The sequence below is a fragment of the Rattus rattus genome, chromosome X, assembly GCF_011064425.1.
Source record: "Rattus rattus isolate New Zealand chromosome X, Rrattus_CSIRO_v1, whole genome shotgun sequence".
In the NCBI taxonomy this organism is placed as follows: domain Eukaryota; kingdom Metazoa; phylum Chordata; class Mammalia; order Rodentia; family Muridae; genus Rattus; species Rattus rattus.
The window spans coordinates 89,558,842-89,577,942 of record NC_046172.1 but is presented as its reverse complement, the minus strand read 5'-3'; the positions used below and the strand labels follow the sequence as shown (position 1 = coordinate 89,577,942).

At 37.3% G+C, this 19,101-nt stretch overlaps 1 protein-coding gene across 1 annotated transcript in view; it reads right to left on the bottom strand.

Moving 5' to 3' along the window:
• LOC116888820 (complement factor H-related protein 4-like) overlaps positions 1 to 15,933 on the bottom strand; it is a 48,424-nt gene extending 32,491 nt beyond the window's left edge. The window contains exons 1-3 of the mRNA XM_032890098.1: positions 15,764 to 15,933; positions 12,991 to 13,185; positions 2,653 to 2,835 (exon numbers count right to left, since the gene is read on the bottom strand). Of these exons, the coding sequence (XP_032745989.1) occupies positions 2,653 to 2,746 (94 nt within the window). The 5' untranslated portion in view covers positions 2,747 to 2,835; positions 12,991 to 13,185; positions 15,764 to 15,933. The remainder of the gene's footprint in view (positions 1 to 2,652; positions 2,836 to 12,990; positions 13,186 to 15,763) is intronic.
• Between the last annotated feature and the right edge of the window lie 3,168 nt (positions 15,934 to 19,101).

Here is a 19,101-nt window from a genome sequence, read left to right as displayed (position 1 = left end):
ACAGAGGGTTAATATCCAAAATTTATTTAAAAAAAACTCAAGAAGTTAGACGCCAACAACTCAGATAACCTAATTAAAATATGGGTGCAGAGCCACACTGAATTCTCAACAAAGGAATCTGAAATGGCTGAGAATCACTAAATTCAAAGTCCTCAGTCACCAGGGAAATGCAAATCAAAACGACTCTGAGGTTCTACTTTACTTTTATTAGAATGGCTAATATCAAAAACTCATGTGCTAACACATGATGGCCAGGATGTGGAGCAAAAGAATACTTCTCCATTCCTAGTGGAAGGGTGGAGGTTGAGGAGAGAAATGGGAGGTTCAGGAGTAGGTGTCAGGAAGGACAGGAGATAAGGCTAGATGGCCATGAAAATTAATGGAAATCTGAGACTGACAGGGGTGATGAAATGAGTTTCATCTCCAGGTTGAGAGAGAGCCCTGGGCTTAGAGAAATGCCCAAGAATCAGTGGGAGAGACCTTAGCTGTGACACAATACAATGGGGATATGGAGTCTGAAGAGGCTACCTTCTTTAGCTAGGCAGGAACTCCAGTGGTGACAATAGAGACACCAAGGCCCCTGCAAAACTTTCAACCCTAAATTTATTCTGTAAACAAGAAATACAGGCACATGGAATGGATCAGAGACCGAGAGAATAGCCAACCAATAACTGACTCAATCCACATACAGGCAAGCACCCATCTCTAATGCTATTAATGATACTGTTATGTTTGCAGACAGGAACCTTGCATGGCTGTCCTCTGAGAGACTCATACCAGTAGCTGACTCAGACGGATGCTAATACCCACAGCCAAACAATAGATGGAGCGTGGAGACTCTTATGGAAGAATAGGAGGATGGGTTACATGTTCTAAAGGGGATAGGAACGCCATAGGAAGACCAACAGAACCAATAACCTGGTCCCTTGGGTCACTTGGATTCTGAATTACGAACCAAGGAGCATACATGGGTTGGACCTAGACTTTCCCACACTTATGTAGTAGATATGCAGCCTGAACTTCATGTGGGTCCCAAACAAGTGGAGTGGAGGCTATCTCATAAGCTGTTGCCTGTACATGGAATATGTTCTTCCAGTTGTGCTGACTTGTCTGGCTTCAGTGGGAGAGGACACACTTAACCTTGCAGAGACTTGCAGTATTAAGGTGGGGGAATCCCAGGGGTATCCTTTACCTACTCAGAGCAGAAGGGGACGAGGGATGGGGTAAGGACTGAGGAAGGGGGTGACCAGGAGGTGTTCAGTAAGCTGGATTCAAAGTGAATAAGTTAAAAAAATCTTAGAGAGTATAGTACTCACCATAACATGTGGGTTCATCAGACCATCCTTCATAAGTACAAGTTATGGAGCTTTTGGTATGTTTATACTTGTTTTTATATCCAATGTGACATTCATAGTCTAATTTTTCATTGAGTTTAAACCATGTGTTATTATTCTTAGTTACAGAATTCTCAAACACAGGCACATCACACGACTCTAATGCATAATAAAATTGAAGATTTCATTTTTAATATGTCAATGGGTAATCTGAGTAATTCCCATCACAAGAAGAAAGGTTTTATAGGTTAGTATGCTAACAAATTAAATACTGTATGAAAACCATCTAAAAAGACCATCAGTAAATCATTTTGTTGAAATGGTTATTAAAATGAAAATAGTCATATTATTTATCTCTTAACTTAAACTTTTGTAAAATTTCAATTTAAAAATAATTGCACAGCTCAGTTTTAATTATACTCATCACATGTTTTAAATAGACAAGTACAGATGTATACAATTTTGGGAGGGATGTAATAGCATTTTCTGTGACTTAAGACCCTATATTTAGTAGTTAATATAAAACAGAATTTAGAAAAGTGGATCAGCTTAATTTAAAATTGGTATATTTGTTGTAGTATACAAAACATTTTTCAAAAATGTGTAAACCCAAAATAGGCTCTTATTAAATTTTAATGTGAATGAATATTACATGGGAATAATTTTAATTGATTATCTTTGAATAGGTCATATAAAAGCATAATGAATAAAAATCAATAAAGTAATTAAGATTTTAAAGAGACTTTTTGCTTAATATATGTTGAAGAGTTCTTGAAAATATCACTGACTAGCTTTCTGATAAATAAGATAAACTGATATTATTATTATTAGAAAACTTTTGTTAATTGTATATCATAAAAGAATTAAAAATTTCAAAACACCAAAATTTGCTGCTGCCTGAAAACATTTTTTCTCTCTAATATTAAGATATTTAGACTCACTCTCTGAGAGGGAGACATTCTGAAATGGATCTTAATTGAGATTGTCAAATATACATTACAAAAGTGATCACATATTCTGAGATTTAAAGCATGGGCATTATCTCCACTAAAAACTTTATCTTTACAAATGAGAGAAAAACATCTTTAAAATGTCAGCTGGTCAAAGAATACCTCACTAGATTTAAAAATTATATGGTATTTTAAAGCATTAGAAGATAAAGAATGAGTCCAATGAGAAAAACAAATATTGATGCAAATTTTTTCTTGAAATTTAAAATTCATCTTTCAAGTGATATAATATCAGACTCAAAAAGGAGAATAAAACTAGACTCTTCTATATCACTAGGGTAATGGGAGCACTATAATGACATACTCACTAAGGCATGAGGGTTGAGCTGACCATCCATTTTCTAGGCAGGTAATTGATCCAGATGTTTCTCCATCTGCTGTCACATATCCCTGTTTACACATATACTGTGCTTTCTTATTTTGAAGATATTTAGAATCAGATTGAGAAAGAAATCCATTCTCAATTTCAATATCTGACTTTAAACATGTCTCTAAAAGAGAAAAGAGTAAGAAAGAGATGATTGTGTGCCCAGTGCATGCATCGTTTAAGGATTTAAAATACAAACAGATATTAAAATAGCTATTAGTCATTTGTATATGAAGTGCTGGAATAATTAAATTCATTCATATTGCTGGGCCAAAAAAAGACATATAATCCTCCGTAAATTTTTTCCAACAAAGTAATATTTAAATCACTCATAATCTCTTCTAAAATGGATCAATTCTTTTTTTGCTTATATCCATGTGAATATATAATCCTACAGATTGTCAGAACTCTAGAATATATATATACATATTTCTTTCACTTTTTTAATACTGAAAATAAATAAACTGTTAGGAAATTTATTTTATATTCATTTATTAGTTTTCTACATGTTGGGTGATAATAACATAAAATGTATTTGCATAGGTGCTACAGACTCCAGTATGAACAGTTTGAAATGTCATCATCAGTGAGTCCCTAAAATACAGTAGATGTTCAAAGAAGATCAGAAGAAACAATAAGTTTATTGAGTCTTTTTATGCTACTATAATGCTTCTTCAACTCCTGTGCAGTAGAACATGAAAGTGTAAAAGTAAAATTCTTAATTCCATTTTTCTTATCAGCTGGATAGTATTTCATTGTGAAATGTACCACATAAAAATATATTGTATGAAAAATTATTTTTAAAAAGAAATTATAAAAGTATACCTCTTTCAGTTATTTAATTTCCTTCCAGCACACATATGCTTGTTTTTGGATAATCAGGCAATCAAAGAAGGAAATAGTAGGGAGACAGAACTAAATTGTAAATAGAAAGGAACACCACCAAACAGCTAGAAAATAGTAATTCAATACAGAATAAAATTCAGTGAGTATTTTTACTTTGTTATCTTGGAAAAGGAAAGGTAATTCTAACACAAGCACAAATTCTCAAAACTTAAGAAAGATGAAGTCAAATAGAAGTCAAATGAGGGAAGGGTAACAAAGTTGTGATTTTTGAAAATGAATGTAATAAAATTGTTAATAAAATAAAAGTGAGTGCCACATACAAATAAGGAGGGAGCAGGGAAATATGGTTAAAAATTACCACTAGGTGTTGTTGGGAGACAAATAGAAACAGATTAGAATTCCAGAGTAGCAAGTATTAATGAGGCTCCATATCTACCAGGTATGGAGGAATTTTACTAACAAGAACACAGTTATTAAGTTATTGAACTTAAGTAACAAAAGTCACTGTTGTCAAAGGGACTGGCATTACTGAGACTCCTGGCATAGAAAAGCAGAGGAGAGAAAACATGAAATAGAACTGTACAAGCACCAGACATCCTTTATCTTCTCATTCTATACATCAGCACATATACCAAAGGACAAGTCTATGTGATACAGAATATCATAAGAACACAATCTATCCCAAATTGTAAGGTAATAGGTTCCAAGTCCACTAACAATGTGAGATATTCAAACTGGAAGAATGGAAAGATTCCTCAAGATATTAAGTGTACAGTAGTCATTAACAAAACCTGTGATGTTGGTGAATGTACAGACACACAGAACAGTGGAAGAGAACAAGAAGTCAAGAACTAGACAAATAGGACCATAATATATTTAGCAAAAAATCAATAGCAAGTTCATAGTGGAAGACTTTTTAACAAACAAAGATCAATACCTAAGCACTTAAATGCAAAATGAGAAGCTTAAACTTCTTTCTCACATTCATATAAAAATTAACCCAAAACTGGTTAAACATCTAGCTGTAAAATGTGAACTAGAGCAACATTTGCTTTTGGCTTAGGCAATATCATTTTGGATGTTACAAAAATGACAAATACACAGGCCGTGCTAACAGAATAGATAGGCTACCAACCAGAGAAACTCTCCCACTAAATAGTTTTGGTTCACACAAACCCAATCCTCTACTGCTGTACCCTGCCCTTGCCATGTCTCAGTTGCCAACTTGGGTGAATATCACATGTTCAAGTGCAGGCCATGCCAGCCAGAAGACCAGGTGTGTTCCCTATCCATGGAACTCTTCCACTTCGACTCCCTAGGTTCAGTTCCCACAGACCCAATTTGCCACCACCCACTTCCTCCTCCTACTACCCACTGTGTTGTGACTTAGTCCCTGATTTAGGCATATATCCTCAGCTCAAGTTCCAGCTGTTCCAGCAAGAAGGATTGGTAGGTCACTTGCCTGTAGAACTTTTCATTTCCTTGATTCTCAAAGATACAATCTGACACTATTCTTTTACCTTCCAACCCCCTTATGTATAGTCCATACTCCAACTCCAATGGGCTTCCTTTGCTCAAGTGTATATTACACCAGGGAGAAAAGCAGAAAAGCAAACTCAGTCAGATACTACCAACTAGACCAAAGGACATACTATCCTCCAGAGATCCAGGTAGGCCTCTTGCCCAAGGACTTCCCTTGCTAATTCTGTAACCTACACACACTAGCCACAATCACCCCTCCCTTCCTAATTTCTGTGTCCAGGTTCTCAACTAGGGATTCTGGTTGACCTATAAGTCTGCCATAAGTCTGGTCTGCAGACCTATCCAACTCTCAGTGCTCCCCTTCCCACGCCATAGCCACTCTCCCTTCTTCATTGCCTTGTCCTATGCCTCATCTTGTGTCAAGAACCCTGTTAAATTACAGGCCACACAGAGCAGAAGCATAAACAGCAAAGAGAAACCAAGCAACAAAATGCCTTTCTGACAAAGACTCAGGAATCAGCAACTAGACTTGTAATTTTCCCAAACATAGATGCCAGTTCAAGAACACAATCAACAGACACACCTGAGATCAGAGGTAAGGCCAACTCTTCTGCTCCAGCTACCCGCTTGCAGGCCCCAGGATACACAAACCCAGGAGCAGTCTAGGACAGGAACCTTCAGGTTTCTGCCTGTGCTTGGAGCTGAACCAGTCCCACCTCTCTCTCTACCCAAACCTCATGAGGGTGAGAGCCGGACTCTCAGAAGTGCAGATATTCCTTAGAGCTCAAGGGAGGCCTCCACTTCTGTTCACATTTCTGACACAAGAGGAACCCACCTAGTGCCCTCTGGGCACAGGAAGCTAGGAGCAGTCAGGGGCAGGACCCTTCCTTTTGCCTATGCCCAGAGATGAAAGCCAGTCCCCAGGAGTGCTGACATACTTTGAGAGCAGAGGTATGACCAACTCTTCTGCTCCAAGCAACCCACCTGCAGGCCTCAGGACATACAAACCCAGGAGCAGTCTGGGACAAGCCCCTTCCAGTTTCTGCTGATGCCCAGAGCTGACCAGGTCCCACAGCTCACTGTACCCAGATCCCACTGTAAGACAACAGGTCTACAGGAGTGCTGACATACAGGTTTACAGGAGGGTAAATCCACTGTCAGAGACAGCAAGACAAGCTGACACCAGAGACAACCTGGTGGTGAGGCAAGCACTGGAACCTAAGGAACAGAAACCAAGACTACTTGACATCATCAGAGCCCAGTTCTTTCAACACAGTACATACTGGATATCGCGACACCACTAAAAAGCAAGATTTGGATTTAAAAATAACATCTCATAATAATGATAGAGGACTTTAAGAAGGACATAAATAACTCCCTTAAAGAAACATAGAACAACACAGGTAAACAAGTGGAAGCCCTTAAAAAGGAAACACAAAAATCCCTTAAAGAATTACAGGAAAACCCAACCAAACAGGTAAAGGAATTGAACAAAACCATCAAGACTTTAAAAATAGAAATAGAAACAATAAAGAAATCACAAAGGGAGACACTTAGGAAACTTAGGAAAGAGATCAGGAGTCATAGACACAAGCATCACTAACAGAATATAAGAGACAGAAGAGAGAATCTCAGAAGATACCATAGAAAACCTTGACACAGCCATCAAAGAAAATGCAAAACGAAAAAGATCCTAACTCAAAAACATCCAGGAAATCCAGAACACAATAAGAAAGTCAAACCTAAGGATAGTAGGTATAGAAGAGAGTGGACTCCCATATTAAAAGGCCAGTAAATATCTTCAACAAAATTATAGAAGAAAACTTCTCTAATCTAAAGAAAGAGATGCCTATAAGTATACAAGAAGCCTACAGAAATCCAAACAGATAGGACCAGAAAAGAAATTCCTCCTGTCACATAATAGTCAGAAGAGCAAACAGAGAAAACAAAGAAAGAATATTAAAAGCAGTAAGGGAAAAAGGTCAAGTAACATATATAGGCAGACCTATCAGAATCACACCAGACTTCTCGCCAGAGACTAAGAAAGCCAGAAGATCCTGGGCAGATGTCATACAGACCTTAAAAGAACACAAATGCCAGCCCAGGCTACTATATCCAGCAAAACCCTCAATTAAGATAGATGGAGAAACCAAGATATTCCATGACAAAACCAAATTTACACAATGCCTTTCCACAAATTCAGCCCTGTAAAGGATAATAGATGGAAAACTCCAACTCAAGAAGGGAAACTACACCCTCAGAAAAGCTGGAAAATAACCAAATATCAACTAATCTAAAAAAAAGATATCCACAAACCTATATTTCCACATCTACAACAAAAATAGCAGGAAACAACAACCATTGGTCCCTAATATCTGTTAACATCAAAGGACTCAATTCCACAATAAAAAGACAGACTAAAAGACTGGATATGAGAAGAGGACTCAGCATTTTGCTGCATACAGGAAACACACCTCAGTGACAAAGGGAGACTCTGCCTCAGAGTAAGAGGCTGGGAAAAAATTTTCCAAGCAAATGGTCCCAAGAAACAAGCTAGAGTAGCCATTCTAATATCCAATAAAACTGTCTTTCAACAAAAAGTTATCAAAAAAGATAATGAAGGACACTTCATATTCATCAAAAGAGAAATCCACCAAGATGAACTCCCAATCCTGAATATCTGTGCTCTAAATTCAAGGGCACCTACATTCATAAAAGAAACTTTACTAAAGCTCAAAGCACACATAACACCTCACACAATAACAGTGGGAGACTTCAACACACGACTCTCATCATTGGACAAATCATGGAAACAGAAACTAAATAGAGACACAGTGAAACTAACAGGAGTTATGAACCAAATGGATTTAACAGATATCTGTAGAACATTTAATCCTAAAACAAAAGAATATATCTTCTACTCAGCACCTCCTGGTACCGTCTCCAAAACTGACCAAAACAGACCTTAACAGATACAAGAAGATTGAAATAAACCCATGCATCCTATCAGATAACCACAGACTAAGGCTGGTCTTCAATAACAACAAAACAACAGAAACCTCACATACACATGGAAGTTGAACAATGCTCTCTCTACTCAACGATTACTTGGTCAAGGAAGAAATAAAGAAGGAAATTAAAGACTTATTAGAATTTAATGAAAATGAAGACACAACATACCTAAACTTATTGAACACAACGAAAGCAGTGCTAAGAGGAAAACCCATAGCTCTGAGTGCCTCCAAAAAGAAACAGGAGACAGCATACATTAGGAGCTTGACAGCACACCTAAAAGCTCTAGAACAAGAAGAAGCAAATATATCTAAGAGGAGCAGAAGCCAGGAAACAATCAAACTCAGGGCTAAAATCAACCAAGTAGAAATAAAAAAAAACTATACAAAGAATCAACAAAATCAGGAGCTGATTCTTTGAGAAACTCAACAAGATAGATAAACCCTTAGCCAAACCTAGACAATATTGAGGAAGCCAAGAAGTGCATGGAGATAGGAGCCTGCTTTTTTTTTAAGGAAGCAAGTCAACTGGAAGCTTACTCATTAGGATGGGAAATGTCCCAGATATTCTGAAAATTCACATACTATATTCTAGCATCTATGCATATCCATAATACTCTTAAATTCCAGTTTTAGATATTTATCTAAGAAATAATTTTAAAGGGTAATCCAATGATTTATGTTATTTTTTCATAAATTGCTCAACCTATTGTCACTATTTAAAACAGCCAAACGTGTTCCTTAAAATGGTATACATAGCCAAATAATTTTGTATCTGTGTAAAGATTTATTGTTCCCAAATAAAAATCAGTTAATATTAACATCATAACATAGAAGAATGACACATATATTCAACTGAAAAAATGGAATTAATTTAGAAAACATGATACATAAATCTATTGATATAATATGGTAGAAATACAACACTACTAGCAAATGTCAAGGCTATTGTCTACAGTGGTGGAGTTTGTAGAAAAATTTAAATCCAGTTACATGGCTGTTTTGCCCAGAGATCACATCCCAAGACCTTCTAGGTTTATATAATCTCATTAGAATACAGAAACACTTTGTATCACACTATGATCTGGTTGGAATATAAACAAGTCCTTAGTAAAAACCTTTAATTCCTAACAATGAAGGTAGGGCTCATGTGTAGAAGGAAGCAGCCATTTAGAAGAACGGGACCTCCATTGAAGGAATCTTAGAAAGGACTGAAAGAACTTGAAGGTGCTTGAGACCCCATATGAACAACAATGCCAACCAACCAGAGCTTCCAGGGACTAAGCCACTACCCAAAGACTATACATGGACTGACCCTGGACTCCAACCTCATAGGTAGCAATGAATAGCCTAGTAAGGGCACCAGTGGAAGGGAAAGCCCTTGGTCCTGCTAAGACTGAACCCCCAGTAAACATGATTGTTGGGGGGAGGACAGTAATGGGGGGAGGATGGGGAGGGGAACACCCACATAGAAGGGGAGGAGGAGGGGCTAGGGGGATGTTGACCTGGAAACTTCGAAAGGGAATAAGGATCAAAATGTAAAAAAGAAATACTCAATTAATAAAGAAAAAAAAGTGGTACATCTACACAATGGAGTACTACTCACCTATCAAAAACAATGATTTCATGAAATTCATAGGCAAATGGAATGAACTAGAAAATATCCTAAGTGAGGTAACCCAATCACAGAAAAACACACTTGGTATGTACTCATTGATAAGTCCATATTAGCCCAAAAGCTAGAACTACCCAAGATGCAATCCATAGACCACAGGAAGCTCAAGAAGAAGCATGACCAAAATGTGGATTCTCCCTCTTCTTAAAAGGGGAAAAATATCCATAGGAGGGGATATAGAAGCAAAGTTTAGAGCAGTGACTCAAGGAACGGCCATTCAGAGCCTGCCCCACATGTGGCCCATATATATACAACCGCCAAAATGATATGATTGATGAAGGTAAAAATTGCATGCTGAAAGGGACCGGATCTTGATCTCTCCTGAGAGACACATCCAGAGCATGTCCTATACAGAGGTTAATGCTGGAAGAAACCACTGAACTGAGAACAGCAACACCCTGGGGAAAATTGGAGGAAGTATTGAAAGAGTTGAAGGAGCTTGCAACCCCATAAGAATAACAATGCCAACCAACCAGAGCTTCCAGGGACTAAAGCACTACTGAAAGACTATACATGGACTGACCCAGGGCTCCAACTGCATATGTAGCAGAGAATAGCCTTGTTGGGGCACCAGTGGAAAGAGAAGCAGGTGGTCCTGCCAAGGTTGGACCCCCAGTGCAGGGGAATATTGGGGGTGGAAGTAAAGGGAATGGGTGGTGGGAATACCCATATGGGGGAGGGATAGGGTATGGGGGCTTATGGACAGGAAACCAGGAAAGGGAATAACATTTTAAATATAAGTAAAGAAGTATATCTAATAAAATATCTCTCTGTAGACTGGGGGAAAAAAGAAAAGAAAAACATTCAATGTAAAAGCTAGTTCTCATAATGTAAGTATAAATAAATGTTAAAATGTTGAATAAAAAGAAAGTAATGAGTGTGCAGCACTGTGCATATCTTTAAGATGTAAATGAAAGGGCATACAGAACCAAAAAAATTTTTTAATTGATTCTTTGTGAGTTTCAGTTTATGGATCCCAACCCCACTCATCTCTGTCTCCTTTTATATCCACTGTTTGCTCTTGTAAACCCCCAAACAATAACAAAGGAGATAAAACAAAACAAAGCAAAACGTTTAAAAATCTCATAATGGAAGTGGTATAGTCTGTCACAGTGTGTCCCATAGTATATAATTTTGTACATACCTCTTTATAGGCAAATGTTTATTGCAATGAGTTATTGGTGTAGTTGGAGGCCTCTGGTTTCTCTTACACTATCAATATTATATTCTCATTGGGAGTCCTTTCAAATACACTATTGTTGCCCTGTGTCATGGAGATCCTGCAGCTTCAGATCTGCAAAATCATCCCTTTCTTATGCTCCAGCCGTTGACAAATGGGGAAGATTTTAGAGTGGGCTAATCTAAAGCCCTGGACTTGGTCCTAGAAGTTAGATAAGTTGGTCTTTCAGCTCACTGATCTGCACCAGAACCACCAGAGCATGCTCTCCAACACTGCCCTGGCTCGCATCTCTATTGCTACCCCTGATGAAGGGCAGAGTTAAGTCTCCTGCATTCATGACCTCAGTACAGGCTCACCCACACCCATGACACCAGAGCCAGCTCTGCTGTGCTGTTCAGGTGAGGCACAGGGTCCACTCTCTTGAGTGCTGCAGCTGGTGAGAGGCAGAACCAACTTTTCTGTTCTCATGACCCCAGGGACAGCTCTTCTGACAGCTTGAGTTTACTAGGGATGAGGGGTGGGTGAGGATATTAGCTCCATATCTAGGCCACTTCCCAGCAGACAAGTGGTGGGGCCAGCTTTGCTCAGTCTTTGGACATCGAAGTGGTCCCAGGTGGGAGACCAAAGGAGGCTCTTTAGTTGTAATAGGAGTAACAGACAGCAACATAGAACCGTGTAGCAGCAAGACCGTGGACCCATACCTGCTCCTCAGCCACAGCATGGACTGGGATCTCACCATGGCCTCAGGTGCTTGGGCTAGCTATTTAAACACATTGTCCCTCTCTACCCTTGTTTCTCCAATTCCACATTTTCCTGATAATGCTCAAATTGTTCTGCTTCTCCTTCTCTCCCATCTGTACCCCATATACTTGAGTATTGTAGTGGCTCCCACTGTGGACAAGCCATGCGACCAGCTGGTTCCTCTTCTCTGAGTCATTTAAAATCTCTTTGAATTACTTGAGAAACAACAATAACAACAACAACAACAACAACACAAACTGAAAACAATCTTCATAGATCTACACAGAATGGAAAGATGCATAACTATGAAAAAGCAGTTTTTTTGTATAAATTAACAAAGACTCTAAAAGGAATATGTAATTTAAGATACAAATAAAACTAGCATGAAAGACTACTAAATTAAATTCAGTACCTATTTTAAGATAATTAATAATAATCATACAAAATTCATTTCTTGAATATGTCAATGATGTGTGTTGCTATTATTACATTTGTTTAACTCTACACAGTACTTTTATAATTGTTCTGAATCAGATGACAAAGTGATTTCAAAGAATATAGTACTATAAATTAAAGTTTACTCAGTGTTTTGTTGAATTATTGCCTAACATTTGCTACATGTATTTGCTTTGCTATATACTTATCAAACACTTATCACTAAACAAACTTGAAGCAATGAGGGATTTGCCGTCTTTAATTTAATTGAGACAGGAAGTCATGGGCATCTTGTGATCTCAGAGCTGATCACTTACTGATAAGGAGCATTTGGGTGGAGGGGATCAACTACTCTCTACATTTAACTGTATCTGACCCATGTAACTGGTAGGAGCAAGAGTAAGACTTGACTTTTACAGACTGATTCTGTACATAGCTTCCTTTACATTATAAAATTCCTCCTTCTCTACATAAGGTGAACCGCATTGCCCTAATTTTTTTTTTTTCCAGAGCTGGGGACCGAACCCAGGGCCTTGCGCTTCCTAGGCAAGTGCTCTACCACTGAGCTAAATCCCCAACCCCACATTGCCCTAAATTTTTAAGATGATAAGTTAAAAACATAAAATATTTATTCAAAAATTAAATTTAAATGTACTTCTCAATAGTTAAATGAGCATTGTGACATTAAAAATAAAACCAATACTCAATATTGAAAAGAGGAATTCATGTAGTCCCCAGTGTCCTGTGCTTTTCATGCAGAGCTGCTTGCAGAGGTCAGTTGTCTCTGGTCACAACCTCTTCTGTTGGTTACATTTTTGTCACAAGAAATTTATCTCTAATTATGTATGTGTTCCTCTCTTCCCAAGTTTTGACAGAATTAAACATGATATAATATAGATATGGACTTACTGAGGCATGGGACTTCAGGCTCCCACCCTTGTCTTGTACAACGAAGGTAGTCCCAGTATGATCCTGAAGGTGTCAAAAACCCATTGTCACAGTAATAGCTGAACTCCTTTCCTATAGGTACTGGGAAGTAAGGTCTACGTATGTTTTCATGATATAAATATCCATTTTGGAATTGTGGAAAATCGCAAGGTTCCACTTGCAATAAAAATTAAAACAGAAAAACACTTGATCAGTAAATTACATTCAGTTAGGTAGAATACCTATACAAGAAGGCAGAAGGCATTCAGGGCAAGGAAACAAACAGAATTCTGACAACTGAGGTATATGAGGATGTCTTTTTCATACAGTCACATTATATCTTATAGCTTACCAGAGTAGTGGATTTGAGATATTTGTTAATATCTAATACAATAACTGTATATTTATAATTTGAATGGGAGCTAAAATCTAAAGTGATCGGAATGTATTGAACTCAGCTTATAAGTTCATATTGATGTGCTGTATTGTTTACTGTTTTAACAAATTTTGTAGATGTTTCACTAATTTTTTCTTTATGTTTTTACTTAATAATAATTAGTACTTTTAATATCAGAATAGTATTCATTTTTCCATGAAGTATGATTGCTCATCAGATTACTTCATGCAATAGGTTAAAAAGAAAAATTTCATCAAATACCAATAAATGTACAAAATTCCTATAGCTTTCTTATTCATTTCACTTTTGCTTTATAAGAGATTTTTAAGAATTTTGAAAATGCTTACCAATATAAATTCTTTTTATCCTGTGTTCTTCTTTAACAAAATTGAAAATTATATTTTTTGTAGAACATCAATAAATTAAATTAGATTGATTTTTTTGAATGATACCAAAAGAAGACAAGGTTTAAAGTATGGATACTATTACTAGCACAGTCCTCCAGCTAACAGGCCTGAGAAGAGAGGACTGTACATTTTAAGTAGAAGAGTTATTTAATGAGCATACATAGAGATTAGTCATCTTTATCTTATCCAGGAAAACATCAGAAATTACACTGTGCAATAACTCAAGTTCAGACATTTTCAGGCCAGAGTCAGTTCTGATACATATTTAGGCATATTTGCATTGTGGAATCAACTGTAATAGAGATTGAGACACACTATACCACACTGATTCCATACCTGTAATCATAAACTTACTCATAAGGCCATGGTAGGGCTGTCATAAGGTCTAGGTAGGAGGGTCTATATTCTGTTAGTAAGGTGAATAATGTTGAGCAATCTTCTAAAAATATATGTTTGTATTTATAGGCAACCAACAGCCTCAACATTAATCAGAGAAACCTTCCCATTCCAGTAAACTATGATGGTTCTATGATTCTGGTAAAGAAAATACTGCAATAGGGAGAGTCTGTGCTCAGTATTAAATATGACAATTATAGCATCCACCTCATTGTTTAATAACATGTGGATGAAGTACAGAAAGATTCTTAGAGCTAGAATTTGTGATAGACCAATAGTCTAATAATCATTAGACTGTTAACTATCTCCTGGACTCTACATAGCCAGTGTAATCATTAACTTTCAACAACTACAGATACCACTATGAGTCTGCACAAGAATGATTCAACAGCATCCAGGAATGACTGGAGTAAGATCTCAGGGAGCCATGGCCTTTACCTCTGAACTATTTCATGCTGACAGATGCTTGAAAAGGGGAATCAATTCTTTCCCTACTAGTGATTAACTCAGGTTCTAAAAGACAATTATAATAAAAGTGGCAAACCTATGGACTGGGATAAACTAAATATATGATACTTTAAAACTTAAACTTATGAAATGGGAAAAGGATAGACAAGGATGAAATATTATCTATATAGTTGGAGATATGTGAGAGAAGTCGAGGAGATAGAACTTCCAGAATACACTACGTACATGGTAAATATGTATTACAAGCCTAATACTCTCTATGCAAACAAACAAAACAAACAAGCAAAATAAAACTATTGACAAATAAAAGGTCAAGGATCTCATCTTATTAATGCTTCTGTCTTTGTGTCAATATTACTGAAATAAATGAGTTAGAAAAAAGAAAGATTTATTTATAGTTCTGGTGACTTGAATTTCTTGTCAACTAGGTAGTCTCATCCCTTTATACCTGCCTGTGACCAAGAAGATAATTATGTCAAAGAGTGTGATATAAAGCAAAGATAATCGCTTCTTGTTCACCAGGAAACAGCTAGAAAGAATGATCAACATATAGCATACATCCCAGCAAAGTCTTCTGATGACTGACAGACAAAGCAATCTTTGACACCATTACTATGATGCATAGTCAGTAGCCAAGTCATCAAATTTGGCTGACAGAAATGTCAGACAACAAAGTTTCATTGTGAAGCAAATATTTTTGAAGGATATTTACTACAATGCAAATAAATAAGTAAAATGAATTCCTATATGACAATATTCTTAACCAACAATTTTCTAAATTTCTTGAAAGTGCTCATTAATATAAAACATACCTATGAATATATAAATACATTTAGTAGATGTAGATTATGAATTATTTGTTTCCTAAATTATGTCTTTAATATTACTTGATATCTTAAATTTTAATATTATTTAAAATATAGTATCAAATAAAATATTATTTTGAACAGTTGAGTATTTCTAAGGAATATACATGAATAAAAAGTCAAATATTTGCTGCTAATATATCTCCATTTATTAAATGTGTTTACATGTTAAAAAGCATTATTTCAGTACTATGCGGATAAAATATTTGACTGAACCTTACAACTACATCTTGGAGCAGGAATCCATCCAGTACTTGTACACTTTGCAACAGTTCCCTGGGTTGTAGGGTAGAAGCCATCTGTACATTCATATTGTATTTCATCTTCAGCTGTGTAGTTAATCCTGTGAGGTGTGTAGTTACCATTTGGAATATGAGGAGCTATGCATTTCACTTCTGAAAAGAAACATATAAAATAATTAGAAATATTTCACCCGAGTACAATTTAGTATGAAAACTAAATGGCAGATACTATTTCTTTTTCTACTGAAAGCTATAAGAATCCCATTTAACAAGTCCACCTTCCTATTGTTGATGTATCACTCAGGCTTCTTCTCTTCCTCATGTATTTTTGCCTCTCTGACATAAATTTTTTTTCTGTTAAAGCCATCACATATAGTACTTCATGATTATGATTCACATACCTGGCAGTAACTTCCTCATACAGAACTTCAATGATTATTTCTATTTTCTAATTTTGAAATTGCTGTTCTCAACTTTCATTGGGCCTGTGTATTAATATTCACAAGGTCTAATTTATAAATAGCTATAAAGATTTCACACCCCACATTTTTAAGTAAATGTGCCCTTTGACTTACACAGGAAAACTTACTGAATAAGAAAGCTATATCTTTCACCTTACAGGAAAATGTGAAATTCTTTACCTTTAAAATTAAAAAAAAGAATCCCAACACATATCATAGATAAATCACATGAATCATGAATTAGTTTTTATTAATTAAAATAACTGCACAAAACACAGAGACTGGGATGGACAGGGAAAAATAGAATACAGATGACTGAAGAATGTGCAGAAGTCTTTCTTCATGAAGTTACATTATATCTTACAGCTTACTGGAGAAGTTGATCAGGGACATTTATTAATATCCAATACAATAATTACTGTTTTAAAATTGGGCCCACCTGAGTCTAGAGCTGGGGATGTTCCACAGCCCTCAGACACAAAACCTGCCTATAGAGAGCTGGTCTACGAGAAATGCTCTTCCTCCTAATCCCAAAGGTGAGACCCAACTTTCACTCCAGGATTCTTACCTGTGACTGTCCAAAGAGAGTCACACTGAGAGTGTACTAGGCACAGGAACCATAGGGCAGCCTGAGACAGGACGCTTCCAGTCTCCATCTATGCCCAGACCTGGGGCTGTCCCACAACTCTCAGACCCAAAATTGGCCCTGAGAGAGCTAGTCTCACAGGAGCACTCTTACTCCTAAGATCACAGGCCTGCAGGCCCACAGGAGGGACATGCTCCAATCAGAGACAGCAAGAACAACTAACATCAGAGATAACCAGATGGAAAGAGGCAAGTGCAAGAACCTAAGCAACAGAAACCAAGACTACTTGGCCTCTTCTGAACCCAGTTATTCTATGACAGCAAATATTGGATATGGCAACACAACAGAAAAGCAGGGTTTGGCTTTAAAATCACATCTCATGATGATGATAAAGGATTTTAAGAAGGACATAAATAACTCCCTTAAAGAAATATAGGAGAGAAGTGCGGACCATCCTGAGACTGCAGGGTAGACTGCAACTTCTACCCATATTTGCCTACATCCCTGGTCCAAGAGGAAACTGCATAGTGCCTCTGGACACAGGAATATAGGAACAGTTAGCGGCAGGTACCTGTGGTCCTGTTCTGCACCCAGAACTGAACTGAACTGGTCAAACAGCTCACTGTACCCAAATCCTGTGGGGGGAGAGAGCTGGACCCTCAGAAGTGCAGACACTCATGAGAAATCAGAGGGGAATACCCTCTGCCCACATTCCTGACTCAAGAGGGAATCCCTTAGTGACATCTGTGCCCCCTGGAAGCAGGGACCTAGGAGCAGCAGGGGCAGGACCTTTGGATTCCTACCTGAGCCAAGAGCTGAAAGATAGTCACCAGGAGTGCCTACACACCTGAGGACAGAGCACCTGTTTCCAGAAACGGCTGAAGGAAAACAGGAAAACAGTTCTACTGGAGTGCTGACACAGAAGCCTAGTGGAGGGTCAAGCCACTGTCAGAAACAGCAAGACAAGCTGACACCAGAGACAACCTGATGGTGAGAGGCAAGCACAGGAACCTAAGCAACAGAAACTAAGTACCTGGAATCATCAGAGCCCAGTTCTCCCACCAAAGAAAATACTGGATATCCAAACACACTGGAAAAGCAAGATCTAGATTTAAAATCACATTTTATCTTGTTGATGGAGGCTTTAAGAAGGTCATAAGTAACTCCCTTAAGAGAAAATGTAGGACAACACAAGTAAACAAGTAGAAGCCCTTAAAGCAGAAACACTAAAATCCCTGAAGGAATTAGAGGAAAACACAACCAAACAGGTGAAGGAATGGAACAAAACTGTCCAGGATCTAAAAAAAGAAATACAAACAAAGAAAGCACAAAGGGAGACAACTCTGGGGATAGAAAACCCAGGGAAGAGATCAGGAGTCATAGATGCAATCATCACCAACAGGATACAGGAGATAGAAGAGAGAATCTCAGGGGCAGAAGATACTATAGAAAAAAATCAACAAAACTGTCAAAGATAATGTAAAACACAAAAAGCTCCTAACACAAAACTTCCAGGACATACAGGACACAATGAGAAGATTAAATCTAAGGATGTTAGGTATAGAAGAGACTGAAGACTCTCAAATTAAAGGGCCACTAAATATCTTCACCAAAATTATAGAAAACTTCTCTAACCTAAAGAAAGAGATGCACATGAACATACAAGAAACCCCCAGAACTCCAAATAGATTGGACCAGAAGATAAATTCCTCCTGTCGCATAATAGTCAAAACACCAAATGCACAAAACAAAGAAAGACTATTAAAAGTAGTAAGCACAAAAGGCCAAGTGACATACAAAGGCAGACCTATAAGAATTACACCAGACTTCTCACCAGAGACTATGAAAGCCAGAAGGTCCTGGACAGATGTCACACAGACCCTAAGAGAACACAAATGCCAGCCCAGGCTACTATATCCAGCAAAACTCTCAATTAACGTACATGGAGAAACCAAGATATTCTATGACAAAACCAAATTTACACAATATCATCTAGGACTACAAAGGATAATAGATGGAAAACTCCAATATAAGGAGGGAAACTATCCCACAGAAAAAGCAAGAAAGTAATCTCCTTGCAAGGAAACTAAATGAAGAGAGACACAAAAACATAATTTCACCTCTAACAACAAAAATAACAGGAAACAACAATCACTATTCCTCAATATCTTTCAACATCATTTGTCTCAATTCCCCAATAAACAGACAGACTAATAGACTGGATATGTAAAGAGGACTCAGCATTTTTTGCATACAGGAAATACACCACA